Source organism: Bos grunniens, chromosome 17 (assembly GCF_055505025.1).
Source record: "Bos grunniens cultivar Pamir isolate PY7600 chromosome 17, Bosgru_T2T1.0, whole genome shotgun sequence".
NCBI classification, from domain to species: domain Eukaryota; kingdom Metazoa; phylum Chordata; class Mammalia; order Artiodactyla; family Bovidae; genus Bos; species Bos grunniens.
Genome location: NC_141181.1, coordinates 52,384,025 through 52,395,320, shown reverse-complemented (window position 1 = coordinate 52,395,320; position 11,296 = coordinate 52,384,025). Strand labels below are relative to the sequence as shown.

The 11,296-nt window shown below is 43.6% G+C and overlaps 1 protein-coding gene across 10 annotated transcripts in view; it reads left to right on the top strand.

Annotated features, from left to right (window-relative positions):
- The first annotated feature begins 1,300 nt into the window (after positions 1-1,300).
- Positions 1,301-11,296, top strand: part of TCTN2 (tectonic family member 2) — a 28,906-nt gene continuing 18,910 nt past the window's right edge. For 3 of the 10 annotated variants that reach the window (XM_086347317.1, XM_086347315.1, XM_086347313.1), the window contains exons 1-6: positions 1,301-1,496; positions 1,673-1,780; positions 2,225-2,301; positions 3,592-3,787; positions 5,745-5,845; positions 10,474-10,664. In XM_086347317.1, coding sequence (XP_086203443.1) covers positions 1,415-1,496; positions 1,673-1,780; positions 2,225-2,301; positions 3,592-3,787; positions 5,745-5,845; positions 10,474-10,664 — 755 coding nt within the window. In that variant the 5' untranslated portion in view covers positions 1,301-1,414. Of the gene's footprint in view, positions 1,497-1,672; positions 1,781-2,224; positions 2,314-3,591; positions 3,788-4,237; positions 4,309-5,744; positions 5,846-10,473; positions 10,665-11,296 lie in introns of those variants that run through there. The other 7 variants (XM_086347316.1, XM_086347314.1, XM_086347312.1 and 4 more) reach the window with 5 other exon arrangements.

The window sequence follows — 11,296 nt, the reverse complement described above, 5'->3', positions numbered from 1 at the left end:
TGTTACAAATACAATTAGAGATTGGTATGAAGTTTTTAATAGAAGATTTTTTACACACCGTACATGGATTCTGCCCGTGAATTGGTTTACTGCTCATCTGATAGCTAACAAAATGAGTGAACAGTTACTGAGTACTTACTTACTGTACATCAGGCATTAGGCTAAGCTCATTAGGTGTGTTGCCTCCTCACACAACCCTGTTTGGGAGAGACTGTTACCTCCTTTAAAGATGAGGTGGGGGAAATAAAGCTGAGGAAGCCTAAGTTTAGAGAGGTTAAGTGATTTTCCCGAGATCACTTGACATAGAAGGAAGGTGAAATTCAAACCACGCAGTCCAACCTCAGGCCCTGCACCTGTAAGTCACTGAGCTATGATAACCCTTGCGATCCTTTGAGGCTACTGAAATAAGAAAAATGAATTTTTTTTTCCCAGGCAGCATTTTGGTAATTTTCCATCTGTTCTAATGGTGCTAAAACTTCGTGTGTGTAGTTTGAGAAGACCTCCTTTCAGAGATCTGAGAGCTCTATGCGGTGGTGGTTCAGTCGCGAACTCCGGTCCCACTCTGCAACCCCGCGGACTGCAGCACGCCAGGCTTCCCTATCCTTCACTGTCTAGAAACAAACAAAACCTCTGAAAAAAGAATAATAAAAACAATCCAACAAAACACTTACAGCACTGCAACATCACCCCCTTTTTGTCCCTCCCCCCAAATTCTCATAAAAATCAAGTTTATTAAGTTGCTTGTTTAGAACCCAGTGCCTGCGGCATCGCATTTGCATTAACTCCAGAACGATTGAATTAACTCCATGTTGGAGAAACTCGGGGTTTTAAACTAGACGCGGACTCCTACTTTTTCGTGAGCCTTTACATGGAGTAAAGGAGAAGGCAATGGCACCCCACTCCAGTACTCTTGCCTGGAAAATCCCATGGACGGAGGAGCCTGGTAGGCTGCAGTCCACGGGGTCGCGAAGAGTCAGACATGACTGAGCGACTTCACTTTCACTTTTCACTTACATGCATTGGAGAAGGAAATGGCAGCCCACTCCAGTGTTCTTGCCTGGAGAATCCCAGGGATGGGGGAGCCTGGTGGGCTGCCATCTATGGGGTCGCACAGAGTCGGAAACGACTGAAGTGACTTAGCATTACCTGGAGTGATGCAACTAGAAGGACCTAAGGCCTGTGGCAGGGCTAGGCTGCTGCGGATGGGTTTGAGGGCGGGCTCTCTCTGCTGTTGGTCCAATCACGGCTCGTCTTTCGTCAGGCCGGCGGCCGATTGGTGGTTGCCATAGCTCCAGGCGTTGGCTTGACAAGATGGTGGCGGCAAGGCCGCCTGGGCATAGCTTCCGAGTCCCCGCGCTTCCAGTCTTCTAAGGCGGGTGCAGCCCTGTTGTGCAGGCCCGGCGAGCCCCCAGGCATGCGTTTGTCGCCGCCGGTCCCTTCGCTTTTGGGACTCCTCCTTCTGCAGGGCGTCTTGAGGCCGCTGAGGGGAGATCTGGGTATGTAAGGCGGGGCAGGGGCCTGCAGGACGGGGATGAGGGAGAGGATGAGTCTTGAGGCCAAATCTGGGACTGCCGCCAGAGCTGCGGAAGACACCGCCAAAGAAAGCCACCACCCAGTGTAGGCAGGGGTTCTGCAACTATTAACTCCTCTCTGTCCCTTTCTTCCCGCCTAGTTTTCATTCCTTCTGTCATCCGCATGTCCAGCCCTGTGGTCAGCGCGTCCCTGGTCGGAGGCACCGAGGATGTGACCGTGTCCCTGACACAGCTGCGGGACGAGATGGGTAAAGAGTCTGACCTTTCCTTTGGGGAGGGAAGAGGTTGGGCCAGCTTCAGGCCGCCCAAGAAGCCTGGCCAGGTGACGTCCTCTGAGTCCCTTGGCGCTGTCCCCTGCAAAGTCGGGATGGGGGCTGCTGCTGTGGACCAGAGAACTAACAGACAGGGTGAGTAAAAGAAAGCTTGAAATTACAAGTTAGCATTCACTGAGCTATCCCATGTACTTAAATACATCACCTCATTTTCCTAATAAGAACAGTAATGTCTTTTAATTCTGTTTAACAAATGAAGACACTGAAGTTCAGAGAGGTTGTCACTGGTCGAAAGTCACACAGCTTGTAAAGAGTCCAATCCTAGGCTTGGAAAGGTGTTCCATCCTAGGAAACCTGACTCAAGAGTGCAGTACCTTGGTAGGTGGGCAATACTCTCTTGTGTTCCAATCTCTTCTGTAGGTTTATTGCCAGTTCCCACCTGTGGCGAGCTGAACAATGAGACAGGAGACTGGAGTTTGACTGTCACCCCCACTGTGGTAAGGCCAGAGGTGGGAACCTTCTCAGTAGCATCTGCGGAGTCCTGCATCTGGTGCTCCTGCAGTGTTGTTCTCTCTCTCTCTCTCTCTTTTTGACTGTGCCCAGCAGCTTATCGGGTCTTAGTTCCCTGATCAGGGATTGATTGAACTTGGACCAAGGCAGTGAAAGCGCCGAGTCCTAACCACTGAACCGCCAGGGAACTTCCCCTGCGATGTTCTTTTAATCAGACAAGATAGAACTTAGTGCTTGGAACCACCATGAAACTGTGGGCTATCTGATCCTGTAGGCACTCATCCAGCCCAGAGGTTCTTGGATGAGTTTCAAGAAGCTTGTGAGGGAATTCCCTGGTGGTCCCATGGTTAGAACAACTTGCTGTCACTGCCAAGGGCCCAGGTTCATTCCCAGGTTGGGGAACTAAGATCTCACAAGATGCATGGCACAGCCAAAAAAAAAAAAAAAAAAGCTGTGAACTCTCTAAAATTGTGTATAAAGTTTTGTATGTGTGCATTTTTTTCTGATGAGAGGCTTGCCAGCTTCTGTCAGATTATCAAATGAATCTGTGACTCAAAAGAGCTTCATGAATTGCTGGTCTCACCCAACTCTGGGCTTATGTGTAAGGACACTCAAGCCTGGAGAGATGAAATGTTTTCCACTTAATAGATATTTCATTGAGTGTCTAGTATCTGCAAAACATCAACTCTGAACATAAAAGACGAAACAGACTTTGCTTGCACCCCAGGAACCAGAGCCTGTTTCCGTGGACTTTTATTTATGTGTATTTAATCTGCTGGTAGGATAATAAAAGTGCCAGACAAATACCTTTATCAGACCTGTGTTCAGCTTTCTCTAAACAGAAAAAGGGCTTTCCAGGTGGCTCAGTGGTAAAGAATCCACCTGCCAATGCAGGAGACCTGGGCTCAGTCCCGGGGTCGGGAAGATCCCCTAGAGAAGGAAGTGGCAACCCACTCCAGTATTCTTGCCTGGAGAATCCCATGGACAGAGAATCCTGCCAGGCTACAGTCCATGGAGTCACAAGTTGGACACGACTTGGTGACCAAACAACAAGCAGGCACAAGTTGCTTGCTTGTATGTTCAGCTGAGGATTAGGAATCAGGGCTTGTGTACTGCAGTAGGTTTACAGGGTAAAACTGAGCAGAATGATGTCATCCTTGGGTCCAGTTTGCCTTTTGTAAGATGAATGGAGGCAGATTGAGCTTACTTAATCTTATGTGTTCTTATAGATGCCGTTTTGAGTCACCATATAAAGTACAGTGATATTTTCCTTTCAGAATTCGTTGGAAGTGACTGTGAGGTTGAAGAGGGATCTGCAGTCATGTTCCTCTAATGGGACAGATCCCTTCCTGGAGGCCCCATGTATTGTCCAGGCTCTTCTTGTTTCAGCCTTTCATAATACATCCTGTTCAGCACATCTGCTCATTCATGTGGAAATTTATGCCAACTCCTCTCTGGGCCAAAATGCATCAGGCAAGTGAAATCTCTGACTATCAAAATGTTTACTGCAGACGTTTGAATGTAAGTGTGTGCCATGCAGTTTGTGTGCTTCGCTTGTGAGTCTGTCTTGCTTTCCTAAACTTATTTTTCTTTTGTTTAATTTTCTTATTTTAAAAGTTTCCAGGGAATTCCCTGGTGGTCCAATGATTTAGGGCTCCTCACTTTGAACTCAAGGGGCATGGGTTCGATCCCTGGTTGGGGAATTAAGATCCCATCAGCCACACAGCATGGCCAAAAAAGAAACCTGAGAGGAGGGCTTAATAGTAGCTATACCACTCAGAGCAGCAACTTTTTTTTCTTTTAAAAAATATGCTTAAATATAGTTAGGTATATTTCAGAATGTCCTTGTACAAATAGCCAAACTTAGGAAAATTAGAGTCTGTATATATTGGTAATTATGAGATGTCCACTCTGACCCCATGAAGGTATGAAAAATTTTGCACCCAGTCAGACAGAGATCAGAACAAGAAAAAGGATGGAAGGACAGCCAGGAGGTAAGCGGTATGCTTGGTAACAAGGAAGCTAGCCAACAATGTGGGAGGCATATAGATAGATTCACAAATATCTATCTATATATCACATAGTAAAACCCTATTCTAAAGTGCCTTGCTTATGTCTCATGGATTTGATTATACTGAGGATCAAACCCTTACCCTTGTGACATGGTCTCTTATTCGGACTTTCTTGTTCTTGATACCACTGACATACTAGGGTTCTACTATATTATAGCGTAGAATATATAATAGTTGTTCTCTAGAAGCTTCAGTTATCTTCTCATTGAAGTTGACTGATACATAGAGTTTACACAAATAGTCACGTACATAGCTTTCCAACTATTAGTCTCTGGATTCTGAATTAGGAAGCTAAAATGTAATATATTCCTTTCCAATCAGTGTGAAAATTACTAATTTCCCCCACACTTGAACCAGAATCAGGATGTGAAAATATGCATTCACAGTGTGATGGGACTTGAGGTTGAGTGTGTAGCTCAGTTAAATGAGATCTTGTGGTCAGATGGCTTCCAGATAAACTGCAGTGTCACCGTGGCTTCAGATTTTTTTTTTTTTAGTTGTGGTATAGTTCCTTTACAAGGTTGTACAACAAAGTGCATTAGCTATGTGTAGAGATACAACCCCCTTCTCTTGGGTCTCCCTTCCCACTCATCTAGTCGCCATAGAGCGCCGAGCTGAGCTCCCTGTGCTTTGTAGCAGGTTCCCACTAGCTATCAGTTTTACACGTGGCAGTGCGCATACCCACTCCCAGTCTCCCGGTTCCCCCACCCTCCATGTCCACACATTTGTTCCCTTCGTCTTCGTCTCTGTTTCTGCCCTGAAAATAGGTTCATCTGTATCATTTTTCTAGATTCTACATACATGCGTTCATATACAATATTTGTTTCTCTCTTTATGACTTACTTCACTCTGTATGACAGACTCTTGGTCTACCCGCGTTACTGCAAATGACCCCATTTTGTTCTTTTTATGTCTTGAGTAATATTTCATTGTCTATACGTACCACATCATCTGTCAATGGACATTTAGGTCATGGCTTCAGGTTTATCTGTTGAAAGAGGTAATGAATTTGGAGGAGTAAATGCTTACAATCAGTCTGTGTTATGAAAGGAGTTGTGCAGTGTATTGAAAAATAAGTGCATTGCATTTGGCTTAACTTGCAAATCTTAGTGACTTGATCATCTTCAAGATCAACTGTGACTTCTTCAGTTTGTATAACTAGGACATTCTCTTCTATTTGGGTTTTTGTTGGAGGAGTAGATACAGGCCTCAGTAGATATAGCCCATCTCAGGGATACCTTCATGTGGAATACTGGTAACGGTGATTTGTAATACAACTCAGCTTTCTCTGAGTGAAAATGTGGCCATGTCTCATCAGTGTTTCACAGCTGAACTTCTCTGTTGTTTGTACTTTTCAGAAAATGTGACTGTCGTTCCTAACCAGGTGTATCAGCCCCTTGGTCCTTGCCCTTGCAATTTGACAGCGGGGGCCTGTGACATTCGCTGCTGCTGTGACCAGGTATGGTCTTTCTGATTATTGGGTGCAAAAACTGTGGTACCTGATAGCATGCGGAGGGCACCAGCAGTTCCCCATCAACAGCTTTGTAGTGCATGGTCTTTCAAAAGCTGAGATTGTATGTCTTGTTTACCAGTTGAGTATTTTCTTATCTAGCCTTTTCAGCCTAGTTTGTGGACAAAGGACTTTCCAGGTGACGGTAGTGGTAGAGAATCCACCTGCCAGTGCAGGAGATACAAGGACACTGGTTCAGTCCCTGGATCGGGAAGATCCCCTGGCATAGGAAATGGCAACCCACTCCAGTATTCTTGCCTGGAAAGTTCCATGGACAGAGGAGCTTGGTAGGCTACAGTTCATGGAGCTGCAGAGTTGGACATGACCGAGTGACTAAGCAGCAATTATAGCCAAAAAAAATGTCTGTTTGGATAAAGTCCTGATTGTGATGATACTGAGAGGATGATTTTAATGTCTTACTTGGAAGCCTTTAAGAAAATATAAAAAGGAGAGAAAAATAAGTGATTTATAAGTGTTTTTTTTTTTTAGTAAATTCAACTATCGCAGTAATCTAATTTGAGGATGTTTCCAACACCCCCGAAAAGAAGCCGTGTGTCCATTTGCAGTCACTCTCACTCATGCCCATCATCCCCAGACTGTTTTATGTTTGTTTGTTTTCACTAGAAATTAAGTATATTTATTTATCTGGGTGTAGTTGATTTGCAAATTATGTAAATTTCAGGTGTATAACATAGTTACACTTTTTAAACGTTATACTCCGTTTATAGTTATTATTATAAAATATTGGCTGTATTCCTTGTGCTGTACAATAATACACCCTTGTAGCTTATTTATTTTATACGTAGTAGTTGGTACCTCTTCATCCCCTACACCTGTGTTGCCCCCTGCCCCATCCCCCTCCCCACTGGTGACCACTGGTTTGTTCTCTGTATCTGTGAGTCTGCTTCTTTTCTGTTATTTTCACTAGTTTGTTTTCCCAGGTCACTATTAATCTACTCTCTGTGTCTGTGGATTTGCCTCTTTTGGACATTGCATGTAAATGGAATCCGTCAGTCTGTAGGATTTGTGTCTCGCTTCTTCTTTTTTTTTTTTAATATTTATTCCCCTGTGCCAGGTCTTGGTTGCCTCACGTGGGGTCTAGTTCCCTGACCAGGGATTGGCCCGGGCCCTCTGCACTGGGAGCCTGGCGTCTTAGCCCCTGGACCACCAAGGAAGCCCTGTGTCTGGCGTCTTTTGCCTAGCATCATGCTTTCAAGGGTCACCTGCGCTGTGGCGTGGGTTAGTGTTCCATTCCTTTTTATGGCCGCATCATCTTCTGTTGTGTGGATATATCACAGAGTGCTTAACCATTTATCAAGTGCGGACATTTAGATTGTGTTCACTTTTTGGCTACTATGAAGAATGCTTCTATGATACAAGAATATAAACCTGTATACAAGTTTTTGTTTGGACGTGTGTTTCCATTTCTTTTGGTTATGTTACCTAGGAGTGGAATTGCTTTGCCACATGGGAACTGCATGTTTAACCTTTTGGGGAACTGTTTCTCTTCTTTTTGGCTGAGCCACATAGCTTGTAGGATCTTAGTTCCCTGATTGGGGATTGAACCTGTGTCCTTGGCAATGGAAATGAGTCCTAACCCCTGGACTGCCAGGGAATTCCCTTGAGGAACTGTTTTTTCAAAGTAGCTACATCATTTCACATTCCCATCAGCGCTGTATAAGGGTTGTAATTTTCCATGATGTCACCAACAATGGCTATAATAATCTTGATTACAGCCTTCCTTGAGGGTGTGAAGTGGCATTTCATTGTGATTTTGATCCATATTTCTCTAGTGGCAAATGATGTTGAACATCTTTTCAAAGGCTTATTGAATGTTTATATGTCTTCTTTGAAGAAATGTCTGTTGAGACCCTTTGGCCAGTTTTTAATTAGGTTGTCTTTTTGTTGTTTAATTTTGTTGTTAAATTAAATTGTCTTTTTGTTTTTAAAGTTCACTATGCACTCTGGATTCTAGTCACTTATCAGATATATGATATGCCAAAAACTTCTCCTACTTGTCTAGGAAGTCCGTTTTCCTGTTGGGGTTCTTTGAAGCCCAAAAGTTTTAATTCGATAAAGTCCAGTTTATCAATTTTTTTCTTCCAGTTTTTAATTCAGTTCAGTTGCTCACTTGTGTCTGACTCTTTGCAACCCCATGGACTGCAGCATGCCAGGCTTCCCTGTCCATCGCCAACTTCTGGAGTTTATTCAAACTCATGTCCATTGAGTCGGTGATGCCATCCAACCATCTCATCCTCTGTTGTTCCCTTCTCCTGCCTTCAGTCTTTCCCAGCATCAGGGTCTTTTCAAATAAGTCAGTTCTTCGCATCAGGTGGGCAAAGTATTAGAGTTTCAGCTTCATCATCAGTCCTTCCAATGACTATTCAGGACTGATTTCCTTTAGGATGGACTTGTTGGATCTCCTTGCAGTCCAAGGGACTCTCAAATGTTCTCCAACACCACAGTTCAAAAGCATCAATTCTTTGGTGCTCAGCTTTCTTTATAGTCCAACTCTCACATCCATACATGACTATTGGAAAAACCATAGCTTTGACTAGATGGACCTTTGTTGGCAGTTTTATTGTGATATAATTGACACAGTCACTGTACGAGTTTAAGGTTTGAAGTATGGTTATTTGACTTCCATACATTATGAAGTGGTATCGCAATAAGTTTGGTGAACATTCATCATCTCGTATAGACACAAAATTAAAGAAATAGATGGAGGAGGAAGTGGCAACCGACTCCAGTATTCTTGCCGGGAAAATCCTATGGACAGAGGAGCCTGGCAGCCTACAGTCCATGGGGTCGCAAAGAGTCAGGCATGACTGAGTGACTGTACACATTCACATGCATTCTAGAATCCAGTACAGACCCATTTAGATATGTGTATATATGCCTATGTTGTAGGTGAGGAACTTTCATTCGTGTTACAGTTTACAGAATGCATGGTTTAAAATAGATTTCTAGAACTTAAAAATATTTTTAAATCAATTTGGAGAGGATTTAGTTTTCTGAAAACAAAACATATTTTTTTCTCTCTTAACCTTGAACTACTTGAACTCTATGGTTTTCCAGTTCATTTACCATTTAGAGGAATGTGGCCTATACACACTGCTATATCTAAAAAGGATAACCAACAAAGACCTACTGCACAGCACAGGGAACTCTGCTCAATGTGATGTGACAGCCTGGATGGGAGGGGGATTTGGGGGAGAACAGATACATATTTATGTATGGCTGAGCCCCTTGGCTGTCCACCTAAAACTATCACAGCATTGTTAATCGGCTATACTCCAATATAAAATAAAAAGTTTTTTTTAAAAAAGGACAAAAAGAAATAGAAAACTTTACTTGTGATGAGAACCCTTAGACTTTGCTGTCTTAGCAGCTTGCGTATATAGTGTATAGCAGTGTTAATTATATTGCTCTTGTAGATTACACCCTTAGTGTGTACTTATAAGAGGAAATTTGTACCTTTTGACCTCTTTCATCTAATTCTCCCTCCCTTTATTCCAGTTTTTGGTCGTTGTTGTTGCTTATGGTTTTGGTGTCATTTCTAAGAATCCATTGTCTACTCCAAGATCAAATACATATTTTTAATTTTAATTTTTTAAATTAATTTTAATTGGAGTATAGTTGTTTTACAATGTTGTGTTAGTTTCTACTGTACAATAAAGTGAATTGGCTCTATGTAGATACATATATCCCCTCCTTCTTGGATTTCCTTCCCATTTAGGTCACCACAGAGTACTGAGTAGAGTTCCCTGTGCTGTACCTAGGTTCTCATTAGTTTTCCATTTTACCCATAGTCTCAATAGTGTGTATGTCAGCGCCGATCTCCCAGTTCATCCCGCCTCTCCTTTTCCCCATTGGTGTACCTGTGTTCTCTACCTCTGTGTCTCTAGTTCTTCTTTGCAAATAGGTTCATCTGGGTCTTTTTTCTAGATTCTACATATGTGTGTTAATATATGATATTTATTTTTCTCTTTCTAACTGACTTCACTCTGCATAACAGGCTCTAGGTCCATCCGAATAAAGTAACTTCTTGATGATACCAATCGGGTCGTGATATAACAAGAATGATTCAAGGATTCTTCTGGAATTGCCCTTAGATTTCTCTGGACTAGGAATTTGAACGCTGTTGCTGTTGAGTGGCTAAGTTGTGTCCGACTCTTTGCGACCCCATGGACTGTAGCCCGCCAGGCTCCTCTGTCCATGGGATTTCCCAGGCAAGAATACTGGCGTGAGTGGTGATGCCAGTTGAAAATTCTCCACCTGTGGTCTATTTCATATTACCTTTTCTTTTTCGCATCTTATTTGTAGGCATGTCTTAGGTCCCCAGTTAAGATGTAAATTCTGTGAAGGTCCAAAGTTCCTGACTTGGAGCCTCGTAGGGAGATGACTTGCTGTGAGCGCAAACACTCTCAGCCTGGAGGCCAGCTGTTTATTTCCTGTCTTCTCTACCACGCCCTGCTGGTCTCCAGCAGCAAGTGCATCACACTGGCCAGGAGATCCTGACAGCGGGCAGATGGGGGATTTAATCTTCTCTGAGCTTCTCTACATCTTCTTTCCAGGAATGCTCATCAGATTTAACAGCACTGTTCAGGGAGTCCTGTTTCCCAGGTGTTTTTGGAGGAGATGTTAATCCTCCCTTTGATCAGCTCTGCTCCATACAGATGTCACATGGAGTCCCCGACTGGTTTCCATTCCTGTGTGTGCAGCTTGCCAACTCACCCTTTCTCGGGTACTTCTACCATGGTTCCATGTAAGTGTCTGAAGGGCTGTCCGGGAGAGGGGTGCGCACCCAGATGGCCCTGGAATGTGGCCATGTCCTGGGGACCTCTCCAAAGGCTCCATTCAATCCCTCCATTCTAGATTCAGTTCTAGGTTTCACATAGTAAGTTTATTTTGTGTTAAGTATTTGAAAGAGCTGGTTGTTGTTTAGTCGCTAAGTCATGTCCAACTCTTTGCGACCCCATGAACTGTAACATGCCAGGCTTCCTTGTCCTTTACTATCTCCCAGAGTTTGCTCAAACTCATGTCCATTGAGTTGATGATGCCATCCAGCCATCTCATCATCTGTTGCTCCTTTCTCCTTCTGCCCTCAATCTTTCCCAGCATCAGGGTCTTTTCCAGTGAGTCGGCTCTTTACCTCAGGTGGCCAAAGTACTGGAGCTTTAGCTTCAGCAGTAGTCCTTCCAATGGATATATAGGGCTGGTTTCCTTTAGGATTGACTGGATTGATCTCCTTGCAGTCCAAGGGACTCTCAAGAGTCTTTTCTAGAACCACAGTTCTAAAGCATCAGTTCTGTGCTTAGCCTTCTTTATGGACCAGCTCTCACATCCGTACATGACTACTGAAAAAACCATAGCTTTGACTATAGGGACCTTTGTTGG